Here is a 26,053-nt window from a genome sequence, read left to right on the forward strand (position 1 = left end):
GCTAGGTAGCTAGCCAGATAGCCAGCTTGATATTTTACAGTAAACATCAAATTGGAGTGAAAAATAGTGTCAAGTGTTCACAAAACTAGCCAGCTAGATAGCTAATAGATAGTAAATAGATAGCTAGTTAGGTAGCTAGCCAGCTAGATATTTTCCAGTAAACATTAAATTGGAGTGAAAAATAAAGTTTTCAAAAAATAGCCAACTAGATAACCAGCCAGCCTGCTAGATAGCTAATAGATAGCAAATGGCTAGGTAGCTAGCCAGACATAGCTTGTGCGGCGCCACTCGCTCACGTGTAGGTGGGCTCCCAGACGCGTCGCAGCTTGTCCGTCTTGACGGCGCCGTTGCAGGAGAGCTGCAGCAGGCGTTGCACGTAGAAGAAGATGGTGGACTTGTAGTTGCACAGAGGAAGTTCCACCTCCCGCGTGGTGCCCAAGCCAGCCACCTGCCGTCAGCGGAGAGGTTGAGCGGGGCCGACCCACCGACCTTTGACCTACCCGGGAGGCCCGCCAGCGAGCGTTACCTTGAGGGTGAGGGCCAGGTGAGGGGAAGGCGCGCACTCCACCTCCTCCGTAACCTCCGAGCGAGGAGTTCCTGAAAGCGCCGACCAAGTCCGTGAGACACAATCGCCTGGTTTCTACATCTAGCTGGCTACCTAGCTAGCTATCTATTTGCTGTCTATGATCTATCTGGCTATATAGCTAGAAGCTATTAGCTATCTAGCTGGCTGCCTAGCTAGCTATCTATTTGCAGTCTATGAGCTATCTGGCTATCTAGCTAGAAGCTATTAGCTATAAAGCTGGCTATCTATTTGCTGTCTATGAGCTATCTGGCTAGAAGCTATTAGCTATCTAGCTGGCTTCCTTGCTAACTATTTGCTGTCTATGAGCTGTCTAGCTAGAAGCTATTAGCTATCTAGCTAGATAGCTAATAATAATAATAATCATTGTATATATAAGCGCCTTTCAAAACTCTCAAGGGCACTTTCCAAGCACAGGATAATATTTTGTTTTCCTGCGGGTGAGCAGCGGCTGCCAGACGCACCAGCGTTCACTCAACCCAGAAATGTACGCCACAATAACATTCAAATAAAGTAAAACTACTCACCATTTGATGACAATGTCTGATTTTACCTTGAAATGGGCATCCCTTCATTTCTAAACGCGAGTGAGCTGTGTCCTAGCTTTAGTGGTACAAAATTAGCTAGCTGGATAGCTCAAATAGATGGAAGCTATATATTAGCTAGCTATTGGCTGGCTGGCTTTCTATCTATTTGAGGTTTTCTGGGTTGAGTGAACGCTGGCGCGTGTGGCTGCCGCTGCTCACCCACTGAAAAACGTCTCCTGTGACTGTAAAGTGATTTTGAAAGTTTTGAAAGGCGCTTATAAATTAAATGGATTATCATTAGCTATTAGATATCTAGGTGGCTTGCTAGCTAGCGGGCAGTCTATCTATTTGAGACATCCCTGATCCACTGGAGAAAAGGTTGATCCTCTAGAACTGTTTCATCCAACAAAGAGGATATAGAAAGTGCTTCATGGCTGCGTGTCTTTTGAGTTGTTACATTATTTGTTATTTTGTTGTTTCGAGTTCAACATGGCTGCCTTTACAGCAGCTCCTGTATTTTGTTTTTCTACTTTCATCCCTTTCAGAACTTTGCTGCTGTGAATTGTACATTGGCGAGAGTAATCAAGGCTAATCCAATCCTTAATGACAATTAATAATAATGATAATAATAATACATTTGATTGATAAGCGCCTCTATTCAGATCAATCAGAGGATCAGAAAAGGCATCCGTGTTGTTTTTTTTAATGGGCGGAAAAGGTATTTGTGTTTGGATTGGATGTACCTTTATTCGTCTCGCAGTGGAGACATCAGCAAAGTCATGAGAGAGGAAAGGAAAGAAAGAGGTAGAAAATCAAAATACAGGAGCTGCTGGAAAGGTAGCCCTTCATATTATTTGCTTTCTAGTTTTTTTGTTCTTAATCTGTATTTATCCGGGCTTGGGACTGGCACAATAAGACACTGGCTTGTGTCCACTTGTGGCTACAGAACAAGCAACTCTTTGATCTAGCTATTGGCTATCTATTTGCTAGTCCTTGAGAGCTTTGAAAGGCGCTTAGAAATTAAACGTATTATTATTATTATTATCTATTCATTAGCTATCTATTTTGCTATCTATTTGAGTTACTTCCGAGTTGAGTGAACATTGGTGCTGCTGCTCACCCACAGAAAAAATATCCTGTGACTGTAAAGTGTTTTGAGTTTTGAAAGGCGCTTATAAATGAAATGTATTATTATTGTTTTTCAAAATAAAAGCTGACCGAAGGAAAGAAAGAAGTAGAAAGACTTTCTTCTTTGGTCTCTTCTTACCCGGCGCTGGGATCTCCAGGTCGGTGGTCTGCTGCACGTTGGTTCTTCCGGGTCGGGGGTCAAAGGCGGGAACCAAAGCGGAAAACTGCCTCTTGAGGACAAAGTCGTCATCCCAGGTCCTCCTGCGTCCTCCTTTGGTCTCGTACTCCTCCTCCTCCTGCAGGTGGGGGGGCTGTTAGCAGAGCGCACGCTAGCACTTTAGGTCTTAAGTTCTCCGTACCAGGACCTCCTCGTACTCCTGGTCCTCCTGATTGTCGTCCTCGTTCTCGTCATCGTCGTCGTCGGGCTCCGGGAGGTCCTCCTCGTCTTCCAGCTCCGCCAAAAGCGTGTTAGCGCGGCAGCTGTCCAGGAAGTCTGCACAAAAAAAAAGCGCCGATGAGTCATCGGTGACAAGAAGGTAAGCGGCGGCGGGGGCGGCGGCTTCTGTCCCGACCGTAGAGGGAGAATTCGGCCTCCTGGCCCGTGTCGCTCTCGCTGGACGTGGACGTGAGGCTGGCGGTCAAGGTGTTGCTGAGCATCTGTCCCACCGACAGGCCGGTGGTCGCCGTGGCGACGTTGTTGCCGCTGGTGACGATGGACGTGGACATGGTGACGGTGGACGTGGTGCCGGTGGTGGTTAGGTTGGGAAAGCTCTGGGCGCCCATCAGCGGCGAGGCTGACGATAAATGCGTCGGTGAGGACGGCGGGGTGGAATTGCCAGGCAGGCCAGGCGATTCCGCCGACTTACCCGCCGCGGTGAGGACGTTGCGGCCCAGCGTGTTGGTGTTGTTGTCGCTGCTGCTGCGGCTCAGGTTCATGTTGTTGGTGGCGTTGGTGCGCGACATGTTGGGCGCGCGACACACGAAGGACTCCATCAGGCTAGCCTCGCGCGACGACAGGTTGGGCACGCTAGCGCTGGAGCTCATGGGCGCGCCGGCCGCTAGCAGCGAGCTGACCGACAGACGGGCGTTGCCGGCCGAGCACAGAGGCCTCGGCGGGGGGGCGTCCTTGCCGGGGGACTCCGAGACCGCCTGGCTGACGTCGGGCGAGCTCACGCTGACCGAGCCCACCGTGGCCGCCGGGTCCTCGCCCACGCCGTCGGGGGTGGGACCGCCGCCTCCCTCGGCGGAGAGCACCACGACGGGCTCCTGCCGCGCCGGCGCCGGCCGCGTCCCCGCGCCGAGCGAGGAGCTCGGACTCACGTCCGAGGACGACGCGGCGCTGCACACGGAGCTGTTGCTGCCCTTGCGGCCCGAGGCGCCGCTCGGCGACGAGGCCCCGCCCTTGTCTGGACAGTTATTTTTCACCAGACCGCTCCACGCGCCGGCTGCCGGGGTCGGCGAGGGTCCCAGCGCGGCAAAGGCGGGGCCTGAAACAGCGCATGAGACAGGTTTGGGTGACGGCGCCCAGGCAGCCGACTCGGGGTCGTAGCCCGGAGCTAGCTTGAGGTCAAACTTCCCTTCGGCGCCCATACGGTAAGAGTTTGAGTTGCCGGCATCCCAGGTTACATCAATCCAGCCTGGATGGACACACACATGGGAGGACACGAACGCGTGGACGTCAGAGAGCCCGCCGGCAGAGACAGACAGACGGACGGGCGGGCGGGCGGGCGGCGAGAGCGCGACAGAGCCCGCGACAGACAAAGAGAAAGAAAAAGACAAACAATAGGCCCAAACGGTCAACAAACGGCAGCGGAGCGTGACGCCGACGGACGCCGAGACGCAAAAGCAGATGTGACCCGAAAAACACATTTGACAAATGTTTTTCCCCCCGTTTTTCCATGTAAGCGCTTTGGTCCAGCTTCAGCTGTTGTTAAAGCGCTATTTAAATGGATTTTCTACAGCCGCCCCCATTTCATGCTCAGATAACTCCAAAATCAGATCACTTAGGAATTAACTATTTGACTATCTGATGAAAGAAGATAGTCTAAGGTTTCTTACGCTGAATTGAATGTTTATTTAGTCCTAAAACTCAATACAGTGATACCTTAGCTTACAAACTTAATTGGTTCCCAGACTTCCGCCTTAGACACTCTGTCTGGGAACCAAAACCAGTGTGTATCCCAAACATTAATTTCGCATAGGAAACCATTAAAATGAGAATAATCCGTTCCCAGGTACCAATAAAACAATTTTCTCCTCAATAAACTGTAAAACAACACAAAATATACCTTATTTTATGGATAATGAATGTGCTTTGGGATTTTTTTTAGATTAAGTACTCCAGCATTCTAGAGCATAAACTACCAGGAGATCTTCAGAGGAAGAGAACCCCCTTCAACCAAGTGTTTCGGCCCTTAACTTCCTTACACTCTTAGGGGGCCGGGCCACACCCAGCAGGCTGCCAGGTGTCCCCCTGGTGGTTTTTCCATATCGTCCTTGGTGGGTCAGGTGGAAAGAGCCCACTTTCCAGATTAAGGCTAGGTCAGGATATAAAGCCAGGTCTCCTGGTTCACAGCCGACACCTCTACTTGTCCGGCAACTCGGTGGCTATGATAGTATAAGCTTATCAGGTATATTTATGCTAGCTGTCCAATCTTTGTCAGCTCTTTTTGCCCATATCCAGCTAGATGCTTTCACTGCTGTTTCAGCGAGTTCTTTCAATGCTCTAGCTTTCTACAGTCCTAATTTCTTGAGCAGTCCATATACCGATGAGCTGACTAACCCTCTTGCACCCACTTCCACCGCAAACAGCCTGGCTGTGAATCCTTCCTGCCTAGCTGCTTGAATCATATTTTCATACTTAGCCACTTTGTACTCGTGGCTCTCCATCATCCTTGACTCACCGGGAACAGTCAGTGGCAATGGCAATTATGGTCTTTCTTTCTTTTGAAGACAGGACAAGATCTGGTCGCATTCCTGTCTTTTTAATCATGTCCGGGTATTTACCATGTCCTTTCAGATCGGTTGCTACTTCCCAATCATTAGTAATGTCTAGAAGGCTGCTGCCTGGTAGAGACTGAGGTCTTGCCTCTCTTGGACAGCCAGGTGTTCCTGCCTTCACGAAGCGGTCTACTAGGATCTGACTCAGCTTTGTTTTCCTGTTTGAGTACATTGTTATGTCTCCATGTATATCTTCCTTTTGCGAGGGCAACTTTGCATGCTGATAGGACATGATCCAGAGTCTGCGTACATCCACAGAGAGGACATGCTGGGTCTTCAGACTGGTACCACTTGGCCAGGTTTGCTCCTGTAGGCTGATGCGAAGGGGTGACATATGCCACAGATCTGACCATCCTATTGATCGTTGTAGTGCATCTTCCCACGAGCTCCACTGTCCTTGCTGCCCCTGCTGTACTGCTGTCTGTACTCGCAGTTCATCTTCTTGTTGCCTGATCTCAGACAGCACCAGGTTCCTCTTTTCGACAATGGAGGCCTTGGACCACCATATCCTTTCCTCTGCCTTGTAAGCCACACCTTCTTTGCTCGTCTGAGTAGCACCCATGAGCTATTTAAAGTGTAAGCTTGCCTCAGCCTGTTCAACAGCAGCACCACCTTTCCATTTTCTCCCAGTTCTCAGGGTTACATTGGAGGTCTTCACTGCATAAACTCCAGAGTTGCTCAACATCATCTGGAGTCTGCACTTGCCGATCTTGTATTGTTCTACCAAGGACTTCAGTGGCAACCTAAGTTTAGCTTTCTTGCAGTACAAGGCAACTGAGGTGAGCCCTGGGGGCATCCCTAGCCATTTTCTGGTATACTTGTTGATCTTCCTTTCCATTCTTTCTACTGTACTGCAACTTCATAGATCAGCAGAGGCCAGATGAGTTTTTGAATGAGCAGGAATCCACAATTTAAACCTTCCCTGCAATTCCACTTTGTCAATAGTGCTCAAGTCTTTTGTGGTTGCTTCTTCCGTGGCCTTGATTTGTTTGCTGTCTGTCATTGAGTGGTCATACCACCTGCCCAAGTTTTTGACTGGTTGCTCAGACACTGTTGGTATTGTCTGGCCTGCCACTGAGAACATGGTTGTATCTATGAGTTTTCCACGTCTGATGGAAAGGCTTCTTGATTTACCAGGTTTGAACTTCATCTTTGACCATCCAACCAGGGTATCAAGTCGATCTAAGATGTCTTGACACTCCTGATTGGACTTTGCAAGGATTGTCGTGTCGTCCATGAATGCCTTTAGAGATGGCATGTGTACACTATCACTGCTTGCCCTTGCTTGAGCCTGGGCTGCGTGAAGCAGAACTTCCATAGAGTGCACAAAGAGCATGGGAGAGATGCAATTCCAACCTTGAGTTGTATCCACTTGGTCGTATAGGATTTGGTTGTGAATCGCATCTTGGTGTAGCTCTAGTGCCTTCCAGATTCAAGCATGTGGCACAGATCCGTAGGCGTTAGCAAGGTCTAGCCAGATGACATTCAGATCTGTTCTTTGTTGCTTAGCCTGTTGAGTGGCATGCCAGATCATGGATGCATGCTCTAAGCAACCTGGCACTCCTGGTATCCCTCCTTTCTGTATGTACTGCAGTGTTTATGTGCTTGTTGGTCATCAAGTATTTTGTGACTCGATCTGCTAGTATGCTGAAGAAGATCTTGCCTTCAACATTCAGGAGGGATATTGGGCGAAACTGGCCAATTGACATCGAATTCTGTTCTTTAGGTATATAGATGCCATTCGCTATTTGCCAGTCTGGGCTTATGTATTTCTTCCCCCACGCAGCAACCAGCAATCTGTGCAAGTGCTCCAGTGTCCTTATGCATTTCTTGTACAGGACGAATGGTACTCCATTCGGGCCTGGAGCTGATCTGCATCTTGCTTTCTGTATCACTTTCCTTACTTCTCCCATTGATGGTACTCTTGTACTGAAAACAGTGCTGGGTGCTGGTGCGGGCTTCACTTCATCCATATCTCCAAGCTCTCCAGGGTCTACTGAGTATGTCTGATGTAAATGACTGTCCAAGTCTTCCTTTCCCATTTGGAGGTTTCTTGAGCGGGGCTGTTCGAACAAGTTCCTACCAAATCCAAAGGGATCTCGGAAGACGTCTTGCTTTGCTTCCTGTGCACACCGCTTCTTCTTGCTGGTTCTTTCTGCTTTACATAGAGCACTGTGACGTTTCTTTGGTTCCTTCCACAGTTGGCTCAGACCCTCTTTGTCTGCCTCATCTGCTTTCTTCCAGAGCTTGCGCACTCTGTTCTTCTCCTGTCGCAATGTGGCTATCAACTTCTGTCGCCGAGACTTCTTCGGTTCTTTTTGCTGGACCCTGTTTGTTACTGTGCCAAACTTCACGCAGCAGAAGTCATAGATGGTATTGCCAAATGCTCGAATTTTCTGAGATATGGAGCCTTTAACGGTCGTATGCAGGTGTGCTGCTAGTTCTAGGTCTAGCATCTGCCGGGTGTTACTTTCCTTAGCCGGTGGAAATGGAAAGTAACACCTGGCAGATGCTAGACCTAGAACTAGCAGGTCATTGATGGCTTGATGGAATGTAGTGGCCGCTTTCATCAGCATGAAACACTTGATGAGGAACGTAGCCTTCTTCTTCCACCATCTTGAGGAATGATTCCTTGTAAGCAGTGGCAGATTTATCGTCAAAATTGTCTGCCTCACCATGACGAATGACACTATGAATCCCTGACGCTGAAAGTTCTCGAACCATCCGTGGCAAGCCTTGAAATCATCAATGGATGACGAACCTCCAGGTTGCCCCTTGACGATATCCGAGTGAAGTTGCCGTGCTTTCGCGGCGATTATTTGACCTAGTTCCTCATCATATGCGTTCTGTTTAGCTGGGTTGATAGCTTTTTGCATCAAGTGTACAGATGGCTTGTGCGGGTTATTTGTGGAGCCTGATTGATGGGATATTTTAACCTTGCATTAGACACTCTGGCTTTGAACTATCAATAAAGTTGAAACAAGTCCAAATTCCACTGTTTTCTATCCATTTTCTCTCTCTCCCGCCCCCGTTGCTGCATTGTTGACCAATCACGTGCGGCTTTAATCTCTTTTATTTTCAGCTCTGTGTTTCTGTAACATCACTCATTGTGGTGCTCCATGTGTATCTCGAAAAATAGTTCGGATGCCAAGATTATATTTTGTGAATTTAACGTTCGTAAGCCAAAAAGTTCTTTAGCCAAGGCGTTCGTAAGCCGAGGTATCACTAGCATTTGAGTGAAAGTGACAAAAACACCGGCACAGGAGTTGACAGTTTTGCACATCATTTAGATTTACATTTATTCGTCTCGCAGTGGAAATTTGATGTCAAAAAAGAATAAATAAAAAAATGTCAAAATACTAAAAAAGTAAATACTTCTGGCTAGCTAGCTATCCATTAGCTATCTAGATAGCGAGCTAGCTATTTGAGTCAGGAAACATATTAGCTGTCTAGCTAGCTAGGCATCTGTTGGCCATCTATTAGCTCGCTAGCTTTCTATCTATTCGAGTTCCTTCCGAGTTGAGTGAACGCTGGCGAGTGTGGCTATCGCTGCTCACCCTCAGAAAAACAGATCCTGTGACTGTAAAGTGACCTTGAGAGTTTTGAAAGGCGCTTAGAAATGAAATGGATTATTATTATGATTACTACCTGGCTGGCAATCTAGCTAGCTATCTATAAGCTATCTGGCTGACTTGCTAGCTATGTAGGTGGCTATCAGTTATACGGCTACAGAGGCAGCTGTCTTTCTGTTAGCCAATAAATAGCTATCTATTAGCTAGCTAGCTTTCTATCTAGTCGAGTTACTTTCGGGTTGAGTGAACGCTGGCGCATGTGGCTACCGCTGCTCACCCACAGAAAAACAGATCCTGTGACTGTAAAGTGACCTTGAGAGTTTTGAAAGGCGCTTAGAAATGACATGTATTATTATTATTATTATTATTTTTTTTTTTTAATGTCTATGGGCGGGGTCTTAAACACGCAACGGCTCTGCACCATTTTGGTCCAGCGGTCACCGTCAATGAGGGGCGGAGCTTCTGGAGACGGCTGGTTCCACCCGCACGGTCTTACCGTTGTGCGCCTCGCCGGTGACGGTGCCCTCGCCGGCCGGGTTCCCGTCTTGGTCGCGCCACTTCCAGTCGATGCCGCGCACAACCCGCGCGCCAGGTACGATGTACTTCATCACCTGCGAGCGGAACAGGCGGCGCTGGCGCCGGAGGTTGGCCTCCGCCTCCTTCACCGCCTTGCCTGCGGGTGGGGGTTTGTCGGGTTAATGGGCGGGTTAATGGACGGGTCGCCACCGCCATTTGCAAACGCCCGCGCTCACCCAGTTGGTCCTCGCAAACGGCGGTGACGCTGCCGTAGAGCTCCAAGCCCGACAGCGACAAGTAGTGCGTCTGGGCGCTGGCGTTCTTGCCCATCTGCTTGACGCGGACGTGCCGCCATCCTTGCTTCTCGTCTTTGGACGGGTCCAGAGGCCACGTGGCCGTCGACCTGAAAGCGGGCGGGCGCCAAAATGGCTCAGTGAGACCGCCGAGTCGATTCCTGCTTGATGAATAGATGATGGAAGAGAAATCCTACCCGGGTTCGTTGAGGCTGCAGTCGTCCACGTGCGTGTAGAGCGTACTCCAGTTCTGACCGTCCTTGGAGACCTGGAAGACCCAGTTCCTCAACGCCGAGCGGCCGTAACCCCTGGACGAGGACATCGTTGGGAAACAAGGGCGTAGCGGGCGTGCGACGGGGGGGCGTTCCGGCCGTCCGGCTCACCTGGCGTGTCTCAAGGTGTACGCCGAGGGCAGCACCCAGAGGCCGAGGTCCACGGCGAACCAGGCGTTCTTGTCGTCGTTGGTGTGGCAGTTGAGAGCCGAGCTGTCCCGACTCAAGATGTCCTCCAGACGCCCGTAAGGCAGGTTGCGGCCTTCCGACGACGTCACCACCACCAGGCCGTAGGCGGCCGGGTTGACCCACTCGTACGCCGTCCTGCAAGGGGACCGATCGGCTCACGGGAGGGTCGGGCGTCGGGCGCCGCGGGTTCGGGTAGAACGAGGACTCACTTGGCGTTGGTTCCCACCCAGTAGATGATGCCGTTCTCGTCAAAGTCGTGCTGGTGTCTGAAGGCGAAGGTCTGGCCTTCCCTCAGCTTGCGGACAAACACGAAGGACGAGCGCTCAAAGTCGTACCACTGCTTGGCCACCTGCGCCCAAACGGGCCGAAAAAGCTGCGCATGAGAACCCGGCGAGGTTTCCTGGGCGGCAACGGCGTGGGCGAGGACGGGCGGACCATCTTGAGCAAGTACTGCTCCAGAGACTCCACGGTGGCCAGGGGCTCCATCTTCAGCATGCGACCCGTCCGGTCGATGAGGGCCGTCTCGCCCGGCGCTCGCTCCAGCCGGAAGCGCAACCTCCGGGTCAGAATCTGAAAGGAGACGGGAAGCGGGGTTACCGCGGCGATGGGAAATCCGGGTGCCCAGTCCGCCGGCGGGCGCCGCCCACCTGCAGGTTGTAGCAGGAACCGGGAGTGTCGTAAAGGTGCAGGGGGAGGCGCTCGATGGACTCCAGGACGGCGATCAGCTTGCGGATCAAAGCCACCGCCGGACGGCTGCGAGCGGGCTATCGTCAAACCGCGGGGAAAACGGCCAGGCGCCGGGCGGAAGCGGTTGCGTTACCTTTCGTCGTCTTCGTTCTCACTGAAAGCCGCCTTGAAGACGTTGATCCTCTCCATCAAAGGCTTACCGGGAGGTTTCGGGTCACCGTCCACGTTCTGAACAATGAGATGGCGGTAGTAAGTAATGCGGCCGTCGGGCGAGCGGCGGTCGGCGTGACCCACGTTGTTGAGCACGGTGAAGAGCGCCTGAACCAGGCCGCTGCTGCACATCTCGTAGGGGGAAATGGTGTTCTCGTCTTTGAGCACCACGATCAGGTTCTCAAGGGCCGTCTTCATCAGGTCCCTCCAGGTGTTGTCGCCGTCCACGCCCTGAAACGGGACCAGCCCATGATTGACGGGGCCCGTTCCCCGTCACCCGGGACCGGCGGCTCACCTGTCCGCCGGTGTGCAGCTCCCAGGAGGACTCCAGCTGCGTGGAGATGTTCCGCAGGGTGACCACCACGCCCCTGGGCATGCTCTCCACCGCCTTGAAGTGGTCGTCGTACAGCTCCCGGGCGGTGCTCTTCACTTTCTGCTTGGTCTTCTCCAACTTGGACTTGAGCTTGCGACCCCGTTTGCCCGTCCAGCCCGTCACAAACTCGGAGCCTGCGCAAGGGGGGCGAGGGGGGAAGGTTCGGACAACGCGGCTTTCGATTGGCGGAGGGCGCCGCCGTTTGAAATGCTTCTCACCGAGAGACGTCTCGGCGGTGAAGGAGTGTTTGGTGCCCCGGTTGGACTCGAAGACGAAGCCCGGCAGGTCCTCCTTCAAGATGGTGGCCTGCTGGCCGTCCGAGTTGTGGATGGCGATCTCGCCGTCCTTCAGGCACGTCAGCGACCAGTTGCCCACCGTCAACTTGGTGGAGCCCAAAGCGGACAGGACGGGCTGGCTGGACGTGACGGGCTTGACCTGACTCCTGGCGCGCTGAAGCTTCTCCAGGAACTCGCTGCGAGACTCTGCAAGCGGAAAGGCCAAATCAGTCCAGGGGCGGGCGGCGACAACTTTCCACCGGGGCACGGCGGCACTACCGGAACTGTCGGAGCCGCCCTCGGGGCTGCCGCTGGAGTACATGGTGGCCAGCTTCCCGTCCAGGATGAAGCGGAACCAGCCGTTGGAGCCGTTGGACAGTTCCAGGGCGGCGGCGTCCGACCAGATGTACAAACAGTCCCGCCCCCTGATGATGGACCAGTCCCGCCAGTGGTAAGGTTTTCCTTGCAGGATCTCCCGGGCGTCTTCTTGGGTTTCCTCCTCCTGCGCGCGCATTGGATCCAAGTTCGGGAGGGATGTGGTTTTCCCATCCCAAAACGGGTCATTGCCAACACGCCCGCCAACGTTGCGTTCCCGTTTGGGGAATCGGGAATGACGCGGGTGACGCACCTTCTCGGGTTTGACCTCGTCTTCGTTCTCGTCGTCCGAGGCGGGTCCGGCCAGCGTGGACACCTTGTTGATGACGCCCAGGCGGGCCAGCTGGTCCAGGAAAACGTCTCCCCCTTTGTCCACCAGGTCCCGGATGATCTGCAGGGCCAGCAGGTGGCCGTCGTCATCGTCCTGAAGAAGAAAAAGCCACATTGCGGTCGGGCGGCTTGTTTTGACGTGAAGGTTTGTCGCGCTAGTACCTCCTGGTCCAGCACGGTGGCGCTGATCTCCACCAGAACCGTGGGCAGGTGGTGGCCCGCCTCGCTGTCGCAAACTTCCTTGAGCAGCAACTCGCCGCTGTAGTGGACCATCTTGCGGATCAGGGCCAGACTGGCCTTCCTAAAACCAAAACGCAGGCAAGGGAATCGACGCTGAAACGCTTGATCCATCAAGCCGCTAAAATACGGTGACGAAACGGGCGATTCGAAACATCCAATAAACGCCAAAACGGACCGATTCGGGCGGGTCGACGTAGCGAAGGTTGTCAATCAAAATGGCCGTGAAGGACTCATCTGGCTGGCTATCTGCTGTGTATTAGCTAGCTACCTGGCTGGCTACTTAACTTGCTACCTAGGTGGTTATCCATTTATCTATTAGATAGCTATCTGGCTGGCTACCTAGCTTGCTATCTATTGTCTGTTTATTAGCTAGCTATCTATTTGCTGTTTATTAGCTAGCTATCTGGCTGGCTACATAGCTTGCTACCTAGCTAGCTATCTATTTGCTGTCTATTAGCTAGCTATCTGGCTATCAATTTGCTGTATTAGCGAGCTATCTGGCTGGCTTCCTAGCTTGCTATCTAGCTAGCTATCTATTTGAGGTCTATTAGCTAGCTATCTGGCTATCTATTAGAGAGCTATCTGGCTGGCTATCTGGCTGGGTACTTAGCTTGCTACCTAGCTGGTTATCTATTTGCAATCTATTAGCTAGCTATTTGGCTGGCTACCTAGCTTGCTATCTATTAGCTAGCTATCTGGCTGGCTGGCTATCTGGCCATCTAGCTAGCTAGCTACCTATTAAAAATCTAGCTGGCTAGCTAGCCATCTATTAGCTATCTAGCTAGCTTTCGATCTATTTGAGTTATTTGTTGAGTGAATGCTGGTGCGTGTGGCTGCCGCTGCTCACCCACAGACAAAAGAACTGTAAAGTGACCTTGAGAGTTTTGAAAGGCGCTTAGAAATCAAATGTATTATTATTATTATTATTATTATTATTATTATTATGAAGATGTCACCTGATGGAAGGCAACATGGTTTGCTGGAAGGTTTGTGCAAAAACGGGCAGCAGTCTCTTCAGGTAGACGGGCGCCATTTCAGGGTCTCCTTTGGGCTCGCCGCCTTCGTCCTCGTCCTTGTTGACGTCTTTCTTCTTCTTGTCGTCACTCTTGTTGACCGGACACATCCAATCACCTGAGCGGACGCGCATGGCGGGTCAATTCTTTCAACTTGTTGGCTATCTATTTGCTGTCTATTAGCTATCTAACTAACTAGCAGGCTATCTATTTGCTATCTAGCTAACTGGCTAGCTAGCTATTTGCTGTCCATTAGCTATCTAGCTAAGTAGCTGGCTAGCTAGATATCTATTTGCTGTCTATTAGTTAGATAACTCACTAGCTGGCTATCTACTTGCTGTCTATTGGCTATCTAACCAGCTAGATGGCCAACTAGCTATCTATTTGCTGTCAATTAGCTATCTTGCTATCTCTTTGCTTTCTATTAGCTATCTAGATGGCTAGCTAGCTATCCATTTGCTGTCTATTAGCTATCTAACTAACTAGCTGGCTATCTATTGCTGTCTATTGGCTAACTAGCCAGCTGGCTAGCTATCTGGCTATCCATTTGCTGTCTATTAGCTATATAGCTGGCTATCTGTTTTCTGTCTATTAGCTTTCTAGCTAAGTAGCTGGCTAGCTAGATATGTACTTGCTGTCTATTAGTTATCTAACTCACGAGCTGGCTATCTATTTGCTGTCTATTGGCTATCTAACCAGCTAGATGACTAGCTAGCTATCTATTTGCTGTCAATTAGCTATCTTGCTGTCTCATTGCTGTCTATAAGCTATCTAGCTGGCTAGCTAGCTATCCATTTGCTGTCTGTTAGCTATCTAACTAACTAGCTGGCTATCTATTGCTGTCTATTGGCTATCTAATTAGCCAGCTGGTTAGCTATCTGGCTATCTATTTGCTGTCTATTAGCTATATAGCTGGCTATCTATTTTCTGTCTATTAGCTATATAGCTAACTAGCTGGCTAGCTAGCCATCTATTTGCTGTCTATATTAATGATAATAATTAATAATTAATAATAATAATAATAAATTTGATTTCTAAGCGTCTTTCAAAACTCTCAAGGTCACTTTACAGTCACAGGATAGGTTTTGTCTGCGGGTGAGCAGCGGCAGCCACACGCGCCAGCGTTCACTTAACCCAGAATAACTGAAATAGAAAGCTAGCCAGCCAGCCAGACAGCCAACAGACAGCCAGCGAGATAGCTAGCTGGCTAATAGAGAGCCAGCTAGCAAGACAGCTAATATAGCAAATCGATAGCCAGCTAGGATATTTATTATTATTTAGAAAGCTAGCTGTCTGGCTAATTAGCTGGTTATCTAGCTAGCTATCTAGATGGCTAGCTGTTAACTAGCTATTATCTAGCTAGCTTCCGGGTTGAGTGAACGCTGGCGCGTGTGGCTGCCGCTGGTCACCTACACAAAAACTGATCCTGTGACTGTAAAGTGACCTTGAAAGTTTTGAGAGTCGCTTAGAAATGAAATTTATTACTACTATTATTATTATTATTATTATTATAAAAAGCCATCGAGTTTTTTTTAGCGCCCAAGCGTGAAACCAACCGGGAGATTGCAAGATGGCCACCACCTCGCTGTGGCCCCGCTCCCTGGCCTTGTCCAGGGGGGTCTTCCCATCCTCGTCCCTCAGGTCGGGGTTGGCGCCGTGACGCAGGAGAGTCTGGGGGGGGGGGGGGGGGGGCAGAGGGGGCGGGCGTTTATATGCCCGCAGCCGCGGGGTGGGCTAGCGCCCTCGTTACCTTGGCCACTTGTGGTCGTCCGAAGCAGGCGGCGTAGTGCAGTGAAGACGACCTTTGCCCTCGGTTGACGTCGGCGCCGCGCTCGCACAAGAACTCCACCTGATGGACGGGAGGGAAGTCAAGGGCTGGCCGCTCGGAGCTTCGTCCCCCCCTAACCCCCCCGCTTCACGGCCGCTTTACCATTTCCTGCGTGCCGAAGGCCGATGCCCAGTTGAGGAGGGTCTGGCCCACGTCGTCCATAAAGTTCACCTCGAACGCTGCCGACGGGGGGGGAAGGCCGCAGAAAGTAAGGACGCCGTTTAAAGGACAACCGACGCCTCCGGACAAGTAAGTTGTGTCTATCATTTGTCAAATCACTTGAAATGACTTCTACTGAGCGTATTTGAATAAGATTCCACCGCATAGAGCTAGATTTTACGTTTTAAGACTTGCGCTGAATATTCAGGAAGTCTTATTTTCGAGTTGATGGTGATGCCTTACGTGACGTCACGTTTGGAATGCCCCTGACCGAGAAAGCGACACAATGCATTTTGGGTACTTTGTTTGGTCTGAAAACTTTGTGTTGATGGCGAAATTAGAAGGAAAACACATAAATAACGTGATGTTGAATTGTTGTGTGTTGCACCAAGACTACTATTTGATAGTAGCTGACACAAATTCCCAGCAGACAAATCAGCCCATTTCCAACGGAGCTTGGGCGCCATCTTGTGCATTTTCTGGGTGCTACATTGCAGCCCAGACGGCTTGAATTGATACGGAAGGACTTCTTTCATCGATTGCAAACATTTATGCTTTCCTCTTCAAAACTATTTGAATCATATTCATAACTGGATGAGTAACAAGAAAGCGTCTTCTCCGAATCTGAAGCCATTGTTTTGATTCTAGAGCAAGGCAAGACGTCCCGGCGTGACGTCACAACAAGGGGGCGGGACCTTTAAAGGACAACCGACACATTTTTTTTTGTTTCTTAACTGACATCAGAAAAACGTTTTACAGCATCTAAAATACCCAAAACACGCAGGCTGATATTTTTAGTCAAATGCAAAACACCAAGACAAAAAAAGGTTCCCAAAATGACCCCGGAAATGGCGAGTTTCAGAAGGCCCCGCCCCCTTGTTCGTGACGTCACTTCCTTAATATTCAGACTGAGTCTTAAAAGGTAAAATATATGCGGTGGAATCTTTGTAAAATACGTCATTTCAAGTGATTTTACAAATTATCCCACAAAAACCAGCATCTATCTATCCATCTACCCTCTATCCGCTATCCATCCATCCTCAATCTATCTATCTAGCTAGCTAGCTATCTATTAGCTATATAGCTAGCTACCTAGCGGTGGCCCCCCGCCGCGCCCCTCCCAAGTCGCCGGGTGGTCGCAGCTCACCTCCGGTGTCGATGGCATCGATGAGGGCGTCGGTGTCTTTGCTGCGTATACAGTCGATGAGCTGTCGGTGGGAACGCTCCCCCGAGCTGTCGAGGCGGCGCAGGCACGGGATGCGGCTGGACGAGCCCGCCGCGGACTTGGGCAGCGCTTTGCGGCCCTCGAACAGGAGCACCAGCAGCAGGTCCACCAGCCGCATGGTGTCCAGCACGCAGCGCTCGTCCCCGCCCAGGGCGCACTCCATGGAGTTGGGCAGCGCCGAGCGCAGAAGGTCCTGCGGGAAGCGGTTAGGGTCCGAATGGCGAAAACGAGTCGGGCCGGGAACGGGACGGAGACCGGAGACGTACGTGCGTGACGAGCGGCGAGCCTCGGCACAGCGTGGACAGCAGGCTGACGATGGTGGACACCTGGTTGCTGAGCTTGGAGTCGGGGGTCGGGGGGGCGGCGCCGGCCGAGGGGCGGCCGGCCTTGCAGGCCGAGGAGGGCCCGGGCGCCGCGCCGCCCCCCGCCGCCGCCATGCGCGACAGCAGCTCCCCCGTCAGACCGTGTTTGGCCAGGGGGGCCGGGTCCACGCCGCGCCGAGTGAAGCGGTCGGCCAGCGAGGCGAAGCAGCGCAGGGCGCCGTCCGACACCTGCAAACACGGGCCAACGTCGGACGCGGGCGGCCATCTCGTGGCGCTCACCTCGGCGGTCCTCTCGGTGACCTGGTGGTCTTCGTGCTTGAGCAGGCTGGACAGAGACTCCACGCAGGTCTCCAGGGAGGCGTCCTGGGGCTCCATCTTGCCGCAGAGGCGCGACACCACCGCCATGGCCGAGTGCAGGGTGTCCTTGTGGACCAGGTGGCCGCTGTCCCGGATGAAGCTCAGCACGCAGTTCAGGCCGCCGGCCTCGAACACGGCGCCCGACTCCCTGGTGCAGATCAACTCCAGGACCTGGCGGAGGCGGCGGTGCTGGTTTTTTTACAACGTTCGCGGGGGTAGGTGGAGAAAAGACCCCCCCCACCCCGTCCTCCCTTCCTGCCCAGCTGACCTTGACGCACTGCTCGGCCAGGTCCCTGCTGGTCCTGTTGTTGAGCTCCACCACCACCAAGCGGTTGCACAGCGCTTTGATGGCGCCGTCCACGCCCACGATCCTGCGGGTGCACTCGGCCGACACGTCCAGGTAGTACGTGATGGCGCGCGCCGTCACCTCCAGGACGTTGTCAGGGGCGCTCTCGTCCAGGAAGATCTTGCACAGGGCCGGGAGGAAGGTCCGCGGGGGGCACCTGGACGAGCGAGCGCCGGTTAGCCGCGCCGGTTAGCCACGCCCGCCGCCGTTTCACACAAACTCACGTTTCGAAGCATCGGTCAACGTTGTCAGACATGAGCAGCAGCATGCAGAGCTGCTCCAGCGCGATGAGCTGCATGTCGCGCTCGTCGCCCTGACCCATCTGGAGCCACTCCAGCAGGGTGTCGGGGTCCACGTCCGCCATGGCGCCTGAAAGGCACGCAATCACCTCGTTTGGGAAAATAGGACTCCGGTTGGCATGTATTTTGAAGGATTGAATGAATGACTTGAGACTTTTTTTTCGGCTTTTCGAAACTACAGGCAACATCCGAGTTACGACCGGGTTCCGTTCCGACAAAAATGGCCGTAGGTCAAACGGTCGTAAGTTGAAACCCATTGAAAATGGATTCAAAATCGATTCAAAATGGATTAGTTTCGTTAAATATACACAGGTAACATCCTAGTTCCGAGCGGGTTCCGTCCGGACAAAACGGTCGTAAGTCGAAATCCATTAAAAATTGATCCAAATGGATTCAAAATGGATTAGTTACGTTAAACAAATACAGGTAACATCCGAGTTACGACCGGGTTCCATTCCGACAAAAATGGCCGTAGGTCAAACGGTCGTAAGTTGAAACCCATTGAAAATGGATTCAAAATCGATTCAAAATGGATTAGTTTCGTTAAATATACACAGGTAACATCCTAGTTCCGAGCGGGTTCCGTCCGGACAAAACGGTCGTAAGTCGAAACCCATTAAAAATTGATCCAAATGGATTCAAAATGGATTAGTTACGTTAAACATATACAGGTAACATCCGAGGTACGACCGGGTTCCGTTCTGACAAAATGGCCGTAAGTCGAAATCCATTCAAAATGGCCGACGTGGCGTTTACACGATAGGATAGTATACAATGTAAATCTGTTGTTTTTAAAGCAATGTTTTCTATTCAATACTATTATATACCAAACTGTTTACACTTCATTTATAAATGTTATAACTTTTAAAGGACAACCGACGTCTTCGGACAAGTTGTGTCCATAATTGGTAAAATGGCTTCAAATGACTTCTACTGAGCGTATTTTACAAAGATTCCACCGCATATTTAAGCTATATTTTAGGTTTTAAGACTCGCGCTGAATATTTAGGAAGTCTTGTTTTTGAGTTGGTGACGAGTTCGTACGTGACGTCACTAAAGAACTACCCCTGACCGTAAAAAAGACGCATTGTAGCGGTCCTTCCATCACATCAATGTCTTTTGCTGTACTTGTTTGGTCTGGGGGCCTTGTGTGGCACCCAAAAACCGCCAGAAGAGGGCGTCCAAGCGCCATATAAGGAATTTATCAGCCTGTGGAAACGGAGGTGGCCACAGGAGGTCGCCATTGTGTGCCTCTTTTTTTGGGTGAGTGATTTCCCCCCAATGTTGCCTCAAAATGACACAAATAAATAATTTCATCGATTGCAAACATGTATGCTTTCCTGTTCAGAACTATTTGAATCATATTCATAACTGGATGTGTAACAAGAAAGCATTTTCTCCGAATCTGAAGCCATTGTTTTGATTCACCAGCAATGCAAGACGTCTTGGCGTAACGTCACGAACTGGAGGCGGGACATTATGAAAATGCCTAATTCGCAGCGCCATTTTTTTGCAGATTTTGGACACTTTAAATCATTTTTATTGGTGTTTTACATTTGACTAAAAATATCATACTGCGGGTTTTGGGTATTTTACATGCTATCAGACGTTTTTCTGATGTCAGTTAAAAAATAAAAAAGTGACGTCAGTTGTCCTTGAGGTGTAATTTTAATCATTTTATGTTTTGTATTATCGATTTTTATTATTGTATAACTGTACCTGTAATGTAGACAAAACTGTTTACTGTAAAGTTCATTCATCATCTCGGAAAAAAGCAGAGTACAGTGAGACCTCAACTTACGAACTTAATTGGTTCCCAGACAGAGTGTGTAAGGCGAAAAGTATGTATCCCAAAAAAAAAATCCCATAGGAAACCATTAAAATGGGAACAATCCGTTCCCGGGTTTCCATAAAATATACTTTTCAACTAAATAAAAATCTAAACTACACACAACATACCTTATTCTATGTATAATAAATGTGCTATTGTATTGTAATGAAAGAAATACACTGCATTGTATCATAAAGTCACTTTATTTACATCTGTGATGGTCATTTATGGCTTGATGGAATGGCATTGGAGGTCGAAGGTCAAAGGGAATTGTTTGGAAAGAGAGGCGCATTACATGACGACTGTAATTAAAGAAATAAACTGTGCTGTAAAATAAAGTTTTATTGACCTTTTTGATGGTCGTTGATGGCTTATGGAAGAAGAATCACCTTCCATAAGGACTGTTGGTAACTTAACCTCTGGTGTGGTTCGGTCGTGTGCTTCCGCCGAAGATCACTCCGCCGGCCGTGGTGGGTGTGTATTATGAAAATAGTGCTTATTATAAGGTTTAATTTTCATAAATTTGGCGTTTGTAAGACAAAAAGTTTGTAAGTTGAGGTGTTTGTAAGTTGAGGTCTCACTGTACAGTACTCAAGGGATGTTGCCAAGCACCGTATAACTACTGTATTGAGTGTAGTAACGCAGTAGATTGCTGTGCCAAAATTGTACTCTGCATTGACGGCTGCTTGCGCGTTGCGGCGGCTCGGGGTAGAATATAAAAAATGGCGGTCATGGTCTTAAGTACGGGTGGTCGTAACTCGCGCCGGTCGTAACTCGGATGTTACCAGTATTGAAAATCAATCAAAATAATGATTGAAAGAAATTCACGAACAAAACCCACCAGTGAACATGAACGCTCGCTCGATCACGTCAATCGGAGTCTTGATGACAAAGGCGATTCGCCCGCTCACCTGAACGGCCGTCGGCTACGCGTCGCGGCTCTCGGCCAATCAATGCTCGCGGTGATCTGGCTGTTTGGGAGTCATCCAAGCAACCGGGAAGAGGGATGCGGTTCTGGCGGGGGGGTCGTGGCACATCAAGCGCCTGCTGGAGACGCACAAACGGTCGCTCCATTAGCATCTTTGACTTCAAAAGGTGTCGCTGACTTTTAGCGGCGTCTGAAATAATGTCTGCCCGGATGCCCGCGGCGTGCAACTTTTACGTCGGGCGTACAACTTACAGAACGTCTCCGCCCGGGTGGCCGACAACTTTTTTCAAGGAAATGGTTTTTTTTTCAACTCAAACGTTTGCTTTATTCCGATTTTGAAATATTCGTTCGGTTTGGAAATTTCGGAATTTCGGTTTGTTTGGCAATTTGCATACTCGGGAGCCAATCAGAAGCCTGCATCGAATAACTTTGTGCCTCCGGGGGCATTTGCATATCATTTTCAAAAGTAGTCGCACAGAGAACACAAGAAAATGGATAAGTAATAATAATAAGAAGAATCCATTTAATTTCTAAGCGCCTTTCAAAACTCTCAAGGTCACTTTACAGTCACAGGATAAGTTTTTTCTGTGGGTGAGCAGCGGAAGCCACATGCGCCAAGCTTGGCCCAAGCGTTCACTTAACCTGGAATAACTCAAATAGATAGAAAGCTAGCCAGCTAGCTAATAGATAGCCAGCCAGATAGCTAGCTCGGTAGACAGCTAATAATAATAATAATAATACATTTCGTTTATCAGCGCCTTTCAACACTCTCAAGGTCACTTTTCAGTCACAGGATATGTAATAGATAGCCAGCTAGCTAACAGACAGGCAGATAGCCAGCTAGCTCGGTAGATAGCTAATAGATAGAAAATAGATAGCCATCTAGGAAGCCAGCCAGATAGCCAGCTAGATAGCTAGAAAGCTAGCATACACATGAACCCGGAATAACTCAAATATATAGAAAGCTAGCCATCTAGCTAATAGATAACCAGCCAGCTTGCTAGATAGCTAATAGATAGCTAGCTCATAGACTTTTATACTTTGCAACAATGTTTTTTTTTTTGTGATTAGTCGTGTTATTGTGTTTCAAGTTGTGAAAAATGGGGCAGGCAACTTCATGGCTGGGCAGGCAACTTTTCAGAGTTGTCTGCCCTGGTGTCTGCTAACTTTTTGTCAGGAGTTGCAGACAGTGCTTTTAGCATGGATGACAAATAGGCCACACAACCACCACCCCCCCCCCTTCCCCAAATCCCGATTTGAACTGAAAACATACCTCCACTGACCCCTTAAAGGACAACCGACACCTCCGGACAAATTGCGTCCCTAAGTGACGTCACGGAGGGAACGCCCCTGACCGAGAAAGCCACACACAATGCATTTTGGCTACTTTGTTTCGTCTGAAAACACTGTGTTGATGGCGAAATTAGAAGGAAAAATACATACACAATGCGATTAATTAATTGCAGTAACACGCATAAAGAAGGTGCAAGTTAACACAAATTCCCAGCGGACGTAGCAGCCATTTCCAACGGAGCAGAGCAGTCGAGCGCCAGTCGAGGAGCTCCCCGGAGTGCGCGAATCCCCGCTTGGATAACCGCTCAGCCTGACAAAGTTGCTTCCAGTGGTGAAAGAGAGCAATCGTCATCATAGTGGAGGAAACCTACCGGCCAAACATTCAGCTGCTGGAACCAGGAGCTAACTGGAGTTAGCGATGGATAACCGCTGTCATTCATACGCAAGTTTGTACCTCTTCATCTTGAAAGTTGAAAGAACTTTTTACGCGCACAACCATGAAACAATCTGCATTGATGTTGACATCTTGTAGCTTATTGTTTGTTAGTCAAGTCCTTCCTTATATGCCACATATCACAGAAGTTGATGCTTTTTTGCTTATTCACGCAGCTTCATATATGATTCATATGTCGTGTCCACCAGTTGCGTCATACACGGCTCGAATTGATACAGAAGGACTTCTTTAATCGATTGCAAACATGTATGCTTTCCTCTTCGGAACTATTTGAATCATATTCATAACTGGATGAGTAACAAGAAAGCATCTTCTCCAAATCGGAACTCTCTCAAGACATTCTGGAGCAAGGCAGTTTGTGAAGGAGCATCCTGACGTGATGTCACAAACAAGGGGGCGGGACTTTCTGAATCTCCCAGTTTCGAGCTCATTTGTGGCAGTTTTGGGAAACTAAGTAATTTTTATTGGTGTTTTTCATTTGACTAAAAATATCAGCCTGTGGGTTTCAGGTGTTTTAGATGCTATAAAACGTTTTTCTGGCTAGCTAGTTGGCTATCTATTAGCTATCAGCTAGTCAAATAAATAGAGAGCTAGTTGGCTAGGTAGTGGATAGTTAATGGCTGACCAGCTGGCTGGCTAGATAGCTAATAGGTAGAGAGAGCTAGTTGGCTAGGTAGTGGATAGTTAATGGCTGACCAGCTGGCTGGCCATATAGCTAATAGGTAGCTAGCTAGCTTTTTATCTATTTGAGTTATTGTGGGTTGAGGGAACGCTGGCGTGTGTGACTGCCGCTGCTCATCCACAGAAAACTGTCATGACTGTAAAGTGACCTTGAGAGTTTTGAAAGGCGCTTAAAAATGAAATGGATTATTATTATTAAAAGTGGAGGCCAAGACTTGCCCATTACCACAACCCAACGAGACCAAGCCAACCTCGAGACAAGTCCAAGTCCAACAAAAAGTGGTCTTGAGAGCGCTCACTCGGGTCACAAGTGAACACAAGCACTTGAGTCTGTGCTTGGCAACATTTGGAAAGTTGGAAATTCCGATTCAAGCAAGGTCGCACTGAATATCACAGAAGTTGGCGCGGTGCCACGTAACTTTGCCAACGTTTGTCTGGGTAAAATGATTGGTATCGCCATAAAATGGTCTCGCGCTGATCTGTGACTCAGCCTCTTTCGATGAAGCTCCGAAGCTCACATCTACTTCCAAAAAAGCCCCAGGAGAACTTACTCAAAAACCTGCCGGAATCAAGTCAAGTTGATGATAGTGAGCTTCAGGGCTCAGCAAGACCAGGAGAGGTTTCGCCCCCCCCCCCCCAATCCAACCACCACCGCCACCCCATAAACTGGCCTCCTTGCCCCCCCCCCCCCCAAAAAAAAAACCCCACATACTCGACTATTGGTCACAAACAAGCACTAGCAGCGGGTGGCTTAGCATGTTAGCATCTGAGCCTTGGGCCGCTAGCAGCAACAAACAAACATGAAGTCAAAATGGCAAATGTCACGCCGCTTACCTCCATTCCGACTACCAGAAAACATTTTAAACAACCGACGGGGTTGAGGGGACACAATTCGAATGTGTTTTCACGCACACCGGTGGTTCGAATCCTCTGCTGTGAGCCGGTGGGTCGATCCGCCGCTGTTAGCCGGTGGCTAGCACCGGGCTATCGTATCCGGCACTAAGCTGATTTAACAATTTTCGACACTGCCGCGACAAGTTGAGCTTACGAGTCAATAAAATGGACGCTGGTGTTTTTCCCCAAACCGCAGTCGCCGCCTGGAACGTGTGTGACAACGACAACTCCGGCTCGCCCGTCGCGGTCACCCCGGCGAAGTCGCACGCAAAAAAAAAACACACGCGGCCTAACGCTCGAGCCTCGGACCTCGAGTTCCACGAAGGCCGCCAGGCCGCAACGCAAACGCGGGATAGCAGACACGAGTGGGCCTGGTCGCGGACAAACACTCACCCTGGCTGCTTTTCTTCGGTGGTGTGTGTATCGGGGGGCAGCGGGGGTGAAATGGTCGCTCCGTGCCGCGGGTAAAGAAAGTATCACGGACAGTCGTGGACGCCGTCCGATCCGTCCATTTCCAGCAAGGTGGTCCAAAATTGGACCGAGTGGACAGACGGCGGGCGACAATACAACACACACAAGTTGACGCACGCGAACACGCTCACGCGCAAAAAAATGGAGTGGTGCCCACGGCTCGTGTGACGTTCACGGACCGCCTCTTCACACGGACATTTAATGAACACAGCCGAAACTCGATTTGATTTCAAACGTTTCTATTCAGTTGTTCTTACTCTACATTTATACAACTAACATTTCCCTCATGTGACTAAACCGAATTTTTAGCGGCATGCTCAGAGGTTAACGCCTCAGTTACCGTATTTTCCGGTGGATAAGGTGCAGCCAAAAGCCTTGATTTTCTTCCAAAGATGACTCTGAGCCTTATACGCAGGTGCGCCTTATATGTTAATTGTTAGCTTCTTCTAGATAGCGGTGTGTCTACATTAAGGACTCCAAGTAATGACATTAGACAAAAGTAGTGTTTTCAGATTATGCCATGTTGGTGCCAAAAAAGGCGGTGAGGCCATTTCATGTGCTTCATTTATGCAAATTAGAATGTTACCGCCATTTGATGTCAATTTGGTGCTAACAATAGGTAGAGTAGTCCATTTTTTGGAATTACAATGGATAATAATAATAATAAAAAAACACAGAAAAAATATCCTGTGACTGTAGAGTCCTTGAGAATTTTGAAAGGCGCTTAGAAATGAAATGTATTATTATTATTTATAATAATAATAATAATAATAATAATAATAATAATAGGTAGCTAGTGTGAGAGATGATGCACAAAACCATGTTAAATGGAGGACATTGATTCGCTGTGGCGAAAGGAAAACAATAATCATAATAATAATAATAATAATAACTATTATTATTATTACAAATGTGCAAAAAGCAACTAATCAGGCAGGTTGGATTTGATTAAAATGTCCCTTTCACTGCATTTATTTCGTGTTGAGGTGGACCAAATGAGTTGAGCAATTTTGCTTTTGTCCATTAATGTCTCACATACAAAATGTACTCATAAAAATAACATAATAGGTTAAAGAATATTTTTTCAAAAAAACTACACTATTATTATTATTTTTGTTTTTTTGACTTGTAGACATTAGTAAGAAATATATTGTGCTAAGTCTATTCTCTTTGTCTATGATACCGTACAATAGCTATATGGCTGGCTAGCTATCTAGCTGGCTAGCTATTAGCTATCTATTGCCTTGCTAGCTTTCTATTTGTCTTACTATTCTATTACAGTTATTTCCGGGTTGAGTGAAATAAAATCGAATAATTATAATTCATTTCATTTATAAGCGCCTTTCAAAACTCTCAAGGTCACTTTACAGTCAGGATATTT

General features: G+C 49.2%; 1 protein-coding gene across 2 annotated transcripts in view; it reads right to left on the minus strand.

Moving 5' to 3' along the window:
* Positions 1-24,812, minus strand: part of hectd1 (HECT domain containing 1) — a 34,442-nt gene extending 9,630 nt beyond the window's left edge. Inside the window, exons 1-31 of one of the 2 annotated variants that reach the window (XM_089003590.1) lie at positions 24,595-24,812; positions 20,863-20,998; positions 18,046-18,190; positions 17,744-17,978; positions 17,419-17,646; positions 17,062-17,346; positions 16,718-16,988; positions 15,514-15,590; positions 15,334-15,432; positions 15,140-15,254; positions 13,527-13,701; positions 12,493-12,631; positions 12,254-12,424; positions 11,905-12,127; positions 11,569-11,832; positions 11,273-11,484; positions 11,062-11,208; positions 10,901-10,995; positions 10,728-10,833; positions 10,516-10,650; positions 10,290-10,429; positions 10,003-10,215; positions 9,817-9,927; positions 9,563-9,729; positions 9,307-9,483; positions 3,105-3,875; positions 2,811-3,032; positions 2,598-2,731; positions 2,378-2,534; positions 527-597; positions 297-448 (exon numbers count right to left, since the gene is read on the minus strand). In XM_089003590.1, the coding sequence (XP_088859716.1) occupies positions 297-448; positions 527-597; positions 2,378-2,534; positions 2,598-2,731; positions 2,811-3,032; positions 3,105-3,875; positions 9,307-9,483; positions 9,563-9,729; positions 9,817-9,927; positions 10,003-10,215; positions 10,290-10,429; positions 10,516-10,650; positions 10,728-10,833; positions 10,901-10,995; positions 11,062-11,208; positions 11,273-11,484; positions 11,569-11,832; positions 11,905-12,127; positions 12,254-12,424; positions 12,493-12,631; positions 13,527-13,701; positions 15,140-15,254; positions 15,334-15,432; positions 15,514-15,590; positions 16,718-16,988; positions 17,062-17,346; positions 17,419-17,646; positions 17,744-17,978; positions 18,046-18,185 (5,432 nt within the window). In that variant the 5' untranslated portion in view covers positions 18,186-18,190; positions 20,863-20,998; positions 24,595-24,812. Of the gene's footprint in view, positions 1-296; positions 449-526; positions 598-2,377; positions 2,535-2,597; positions 2,732-2,810; positions 3,033-3,104; positions 3,876-9,306; positions 9,484-9,562; positions 9,730-9,816; positions 9,928-10,002; positions 10,216-10,289; positions 10,430-10,515; positions 10,651-10,727; positions 10,834-10,900; positions 10,996-11,061; positions 11,209-11,272; positions 11,485-11,568; positions 11,833-11,904; positions 12,425-12,492; positions 12,632-13,526; positions 13,702-15,139; positions 15,255-15,333; positions 15,433-15,513; positions 15,591-16,717; positions 16,989-17,061; positions 17,347-17,418; positions 17,647-17,743; positions 17,979-18,045; positions 18,191-20,862; positions 20,999-24,594 lie in introns of both variants that reach the window. The other variant, XM_089003589.1, reaches the window with a different exon arrangement.
* Between the last annotated feature and the right edge of the window lie 1,241 nt (positions 24,813-26,053).

Source organism: Hippocampus bargibanti, linkage group LG09 (genome assembly GCF_051943395.1).
Source record: "Hippocampus bargibanti isolate YZ-2025 linkage group LG09, ASM5194339v1, whole genome shotgun sequence".
NCBI classification, from domain to species: domain Eukaryota; kingdom Metazoa; phylum Chordata; class Actinopteri; order Syngnathiformes; family Syngnathidae; genus Hippocampus; species Hippocampus bargibanti.